The sequence below is a fragment of the Procambarus clarkii genome, chromosome 24 (assembly GCF_040958095.1).
Source record: "Procambarus clarkii isolate CNS0578487 chromosome 24, FALCON_Pclarkii_2.0, whole genome shotgun sequence".
Lineage (NCBI taxonomy): Eukaryota > Metazoa > Arthropoda > Malacostraca > Decapoda > Cambaridae > Procambarus > Procambarus clarkii.
Window position 1 is genome coordinate 10835385 of NC_091173.1, and position 6000 is coordinate 10841384.

General features: G+C 48.4%; 1 protein-coding gene across 1 annotated transcript in view; it reads left to right on the forward strand.

The window, feature by feature from the left end:
• Positions 1–5284, forward strand: part of LOC138368280 (sericin-2-like) — a 52627-nt gene extending 47343 nt beyond the window's left edge. The window contains exon 2 of the mRNA XM_069330832.1: positions 4130–5284. Coding sequence (XP_069186933.1) covers positions 4313–5284 — 972 coding nt within the window. The 5' untranslated portion in view covers positions 4130–4312. The remainder of the gene's footprint in view (positions 1–4129) is intronic.
• The last annotated feature ends 716 nt before the right edge of the window (positions 5285–6000 follow it).

Sequence of the window (6000 nt, forward strand, 5' to 3'; positions counted from 1 at the left end):
CCTCGCCACCTTCCCTCGCCACCTTCCCTCGCCATCTCCCCTCGCCACCTTCCCTCGCCACCTCCCCTCGCCACCTCCCCTCGCCACACCTTCCCTCGCCACCTTCCCTCGCCACCTTCCCTCGCCATCTCCCCTCGCCACCTTCCCTCGCCACCTCCCCTCGCCACCTCCCCTCGCCACCTCCCCTCGCCACACCTCCCCTCGCCACCTTCCCTCGCCATCTCCCATATTCGCAAGTACAACGAGAAATGACAATTTCTTCACATAGGGGCAAAGGGAGACGGTGGCTGAGCGAACAGAACACTGTACACTTGATCCTGTGGTCCCGGGTTCGATCCCGGGCGCCGGCGAGAAACAATGGGCAGAGTTTTTTTTCACCCTGATGCCCCTGTTACCTAGCAGTAAATAGGTACCTGGGAGTTCACGGGCTGCTTCCTGGGGGTGGAGGCCTGATCGAGGACCGGGCCGCGGGGGACACTAAGCCCCGAAATCATCTCAAGATAGGGGTGGGGGGGGGGTTAAGGTGTGGGGTTTAAATACCTAATGGAGACTAAAAATTAATAATTTCCTCAAGTTGGTGATTTGTAGCGACTATTGACGCAAGCACTCCAACCCCGGGGCGGTTGCATAGCGGCTCTCTTCAACAACTTAAGTTGCAGGCGTGATTGATGTGTCGGAGGCGTCAGTAGCAGCGATGATGACATCCAGGCAATACTGACATCCCCACAAACTATCTCTCGCGCTCTCTCTCTCTTTTAGGCTATTTTTTGGTTTTGTTTTCGCCGAGGAAATATGAAATAAATACCGCCAGCCGAGACCGGCCGCGTGCTCTGACGTCACGGCGAGATAGACTTGCCAAGCTTGTGTTAAGGGAATGGTGTTTACTGCTTTTCCTCCTCCTCAAGTTCCTTTCATTCTAGAGGCGAACTTATGCGCTATTCTAACATTGGAATACGCGCTCGCACGCTCAGCAAACCGCTCCGAGTTTTTTTTTTTTTTGCCTGCATAGCAGTATTGCGGGTGTTGCCAAATGAAGGTCCTCACTATTAACACTGATTTTCAGAAGCACGTGATCAATACTCAAGCATCCTTTTTCCCAGTGATTACCGCCGCTTGTCGGAAAGCTTGGGGCTGACGTGAGCGAGCGAGACGGTCACGTTTGCATCTTGGGAACAACAGCTGATTGTGCCCTTCAGCTGGGCTGGCCCTCTCACAAACTGTTACAGAGAAGCCTCTCATTGATTCACTCCCACCCCGCGAATCGCGGCAAGGGCCATATTAACATTTTTAGCTGTTTATAAGAATTTTTGTTTTGTTTTCATTCTTGTAACCCAAGCAAGGATACAGAACCCGTAGCCGAATACAGTATACGGCTTTCGTGTTTGTGTTGGCCTCTCGTGAAGAAGCACTTGAGAGAAGGGGGGAGAGAGGGAGGGAGAGAGAGAGAGAGCGAGCGAGCGAGCGAGCGAGCGAGCGAGCAACAGAGACAGAGGGAAACAGAGATATGTAGAAGCGGTTTTCCAGCGCACATAGACACCCGATTCTGAAATCGATTTTTGTACATCACAGCAAGCTAATTGGAGAGGACAGAGCCTGGTAGACTCACCCCCCAGGCCTCAAGTCTACCCCCCCCCCTCCCCCGGGCTTCTCTCAGGGAGGTGGGGGGGGGGGCGTACATTTTAGCCCCCCTCCAACCCCTCCCTTTGTCGTGATCTAGTAGCCCCCTTCACTTTATGGGGCTACTATAACGTGATGGGGGCTACCTTGTCGGCTTGCTGGGGGCTACCTTGTCGGCTTGCTGGGGGGCTACCTTGTCGGCTTGCTGGGGGGCTACCTTGTCGGCTTGCTGGGGGGCTACCTTGTCGGCTTGCTGGGGGGCTACCTTGTCGGCTTGCTGGGGGGCTACCTTGTCGGCTTGCTGGGGGGCTACCTTGTCGGCTTGCTGGGGGGCTACCTTGTCGGCTTGCTGGGGGGCTACCTTGTCGGCTTGCTGGGGGCTACCTTGTCGGCTTGCTGGGGGGCTACCTTGTCGGCTCGCTGGGGGGCTACCTTGTCGGCTCGCTGGGGGGCTACCTTGTCGGCTCGCTGGGGGGCTACCTTGTCGGCTCGCTGGGGGGCTACCTTGTCGGCTCGCTGGGGGGCTACCTTGTCGGCTCGCTGGGTGGCTACCTTGTCGGCTCGCTGGGGGACTACCTTGTCGGCTCGCTGGGTGGCTACCTTGTCGGCTCGCTGGGTGGCTACCTTGTCGGCTCGCTGGGGGCTACAAAGCCATCTTACGGAGGCTACACACCCAGTTTACCAGGCCTTCCTACTCGCCTTGCTGGCACTGGTGTTCTAGAGAACGTGATTATATTATATATATATATATATTAATATATATATTATATATATATATATATATATATATATATATATATATATATAATATTCACGAGCAGCTGTTGTCACTGCTGAGGACACAGTCTATGGATGAAATATGTATCCATAGAAAAACACACACACACATAATTCTCTTGAAGCCTCATACGTTCGTGTTCATGTGACATCCATGTGCTGACATGCTTCATGGCATGACGTCAGCGTTCGTGTAGGGGCTCGGAGACGGTGTATAAGCGTCCTGGGGGTGTAAACACGCTCCTGGTGACGTCACTGAAACTCTTAAGAATCAACATTGCTCTTAAGAATTGTAGAGCATAATACAAACACTGAATATTTGTTGTTGAATACAAGTATTCTTGAGTTTGTTTATATATATATATATATATATATATATAATAATAATTTGTATATTTTGGTAGCAGTCTTTCTTTTAAACATATTTCGTTGAAAACGACAATTTTTGGATTTATGTTTCTGGCACGAATCTTATCGATATTTCTAATGTTTTTCTTCACTGAAAAATTCTCTCTCCAAAATTCTTTTTTACTTTATATTGGGACTAATGCCTAGTGGTGCGTTTCGTAAAGTCACTCCTCACATTCTCAAAGACAAATTCTACCGTGTTTAGCACCGGGTTATGTACTCTTATGGTGAGATGGTTAGGTAACAATGGATGAAAAGGTTTAGTAACATATGGATGAAAAGGTTTAGTAACATATGGATGAAAAGGTTTAGTAACATATGGATGAAAAGGTTTAGTAACATATGGATGAATCACATTACATGGGGGATATTGATAAGATATTAAATGTATCTGCATAGTGTGACTTATTGGCAGCTTATGTTCTTATGGGTGCTTCCGTTCCTGTGGCTGGGTCATTCGGTCCTGCTTCTGCTAAATAGTTTTCAGCAAGAAGTGCCGGACCAACCGGGCTGTAGTGGATATGTGGACCAGGCTCTCACTAGTCAAGCCTGCCCCCGGGCCGGGTTTGGGGAGTAGAACTCGCAGAACCTCGTCCAGGTGCAGGTACAATCCAGACACAGGCTGTTGACGTGGGATCCATAGGCTCCAGGCTTTCGATAGTGCCTCTGGCCGGAGGCCCTCGACACGGTTCCTTTAACCAACCATCTGATGGTAAGAGTCCGTTCGCTTATCGATGTAAACAAACCCGTAGGTAGTCTACACAGGTATACACAGAGGCACGTGCCTGACGTTAACCTTTGGGTTTACAACAGCAACTTTCGGTGTTGTAAATACCTCAACCCGTTTTCCACCCAGAGGCAATAGGACAAGTGCTGACTGTTGTAAACGTTAGTCAATCCACTTGGCCGGGTCGGTACAGCGACGCCAGCTTCTTGCAGGGCTGGCGTTCGATCCCCGATGGTCTGAGGATGGTGGGGGTAGATTTGAATAAGAAAGTATTTGACTTAAACGATGTAAACTCGATGTCGTGTCGCGATGTTTTGAGGAGTGACCGCCAGAAGTGAAATGGGTTCTGTGTCGCTCACGCAGAATGATACACAATGGTTTGTTTTGATGGTTTGGGAGGCCTACGTGATGAATGAAGGAGCTTGAGGATGGTTTGCGTGCGTGCGTGTGTGTGTGTGTGTGTGTGTGTGTGTGTGTGTGTGTGTGTGTGTGTGTGTGTGTGTGTGTGTGTGTGTGTGTGTGTGTGTGTGTGTGTCTCTAGAGATTAAATAACCCTACATTCTCTGTTGTTAAAGTATTTTTCTCCGTATCCGACCCCAGGACCTTGCCACGGACTATGACTCGGACACGAAGGTTCAAGAAGCAGCCGTGAGGATCCGTGACTCGTCAGACTCGCCCTTGGAGTCGAAGCACCCTGGGAAAGATCTGGTATCCTCTGAATCATTGTTGGAATCGAGCGACGAGGCGATAAGTCCAACACCGTCCTGCACATCCTTGGATTCGATGATTCGAGAAGTTGAAGCGGGATTCTCCTTTTATTCTTTGGACTTGAAGTCTCATAGCAGTCCAGATTCAAGAGTGTCACACACGTCCTCGGCTTCAAAGCTTGGAGAGCATGGAAGGAGATTCAATGAATCTTTAATGGTGCTTAAGCCTCAATCTCTAAGTTCAGGAGACACTGAAACATCTGTAGATTCAAAATTTGAAAGCGAGACTTGCCGATGCACTGAGTTTTCGTTGGAGTCGTCATTCGAATCAAAACTTGAGGCATCAGGTTCACGGTTTACTGATTCATCCTTTGATTCGAAGTCTCTGGGAGAAGGTTCTAGGTGTTCCGGCTTCTCTTCTGATTCAAAATGTCAAGGAACAAGTATAGGATACTCAGACTCCACATCAGATTCGAAGGTTCTGAGCGAAACTCATACATATTCCGAATCATCATTGGACTCAAAGCTTTGCAGAGTAGATTCAAGGTATTCAGATTCATCTTTTGATTCGATACATGGAGGTAAAACCCTTAAACCCGCAGTCACATCCTGCAACTGGGTGTATTATGGAAATAAATCTACGAGTTCTCATTTATCTCTGGGTTCGAAGCTCGAGGCAAGATTCTCTCACCCATCATTGAGCTGGAGGTTTCATAGGAAAGCTTCTACATCCTCCTCAGCCTACTCTGGTTCTTCGTCTCGTTCAAGGCTTCAAGGCTTGGAAGGATCCGACTCATCCTTGGCTGCAAGACTAGAAGCACTCGATTTAACGAACACGCTGACTCCGTCTCTGAGTTCGACATTCCAGGGATATGATGGATCGTTCAGTTCATCCATAGATACAGGACTTCAGGAGGGGGCTTCAGGGTATTCGGATTCGTCTTTTGAATCGAGGCTTCGCGAAGAAGTTTTAAAATATTCTAGTTTATCTTTGAATGGGAAGTTTGAGGCATCATATTCGGGAATGTTGATTCGTTTTCTACTCTAAAGCTTCATGAAAACTTTCTCCGATACTCGGACTCTTCCTTCAAGGTTGAGCTTGAAAAGTTGCATTCAGGATATTCTGATTCGTCTTTGAATTCAAAAATTCAAACAACAGACTCTGAATATTTTGTTTCAGCCTTAGAATCAATGTTAAAAAAAGCCGAGTCCATAAAGCAAGACTTGAAATCCATCTTTGATAAGAAGCTGAGAGGACTGAATTATCGACCCGAGTTCCCTGGCGCCTCTCCTGATGAGACGTTTCTGGAAGTCGATTTAGAGAGTCTCGAAACGCAGCATCCGGCAAGTAAGCATCTTCGTGTGAACTGCATCTACCAAGACTTAGTAGATTCTACTAAGAATTCAAAGCTTCAGGCGTCGGCATCAAGGGTTTCAGATCCATCTTTAAGTTTAAAGTTTCATGCAACAGGTTTGCGATATTTCGACTCGTCTTTAGACCAGCTGAAGAAAGGTGATCCAGGAGGTATCGGTTCGAACTGGCTGTATTCCGACTCATCCGTGGGTTCGAGCCTATCTGACACATATTCGAATCTGGAGGTCCAGGAAGCGGATTCTTCATCATGTTGCGGCACACTTGGACTGGAAACTGCAGAGTTCCGAGTCTTCCATAGACTCTGAGCTTCAGGGAGCAAGCACCAGGCGCACCAGCTGGGATTCATCCAGTTCATGGAATGATGATGATGATGATGATGCAACATTTTA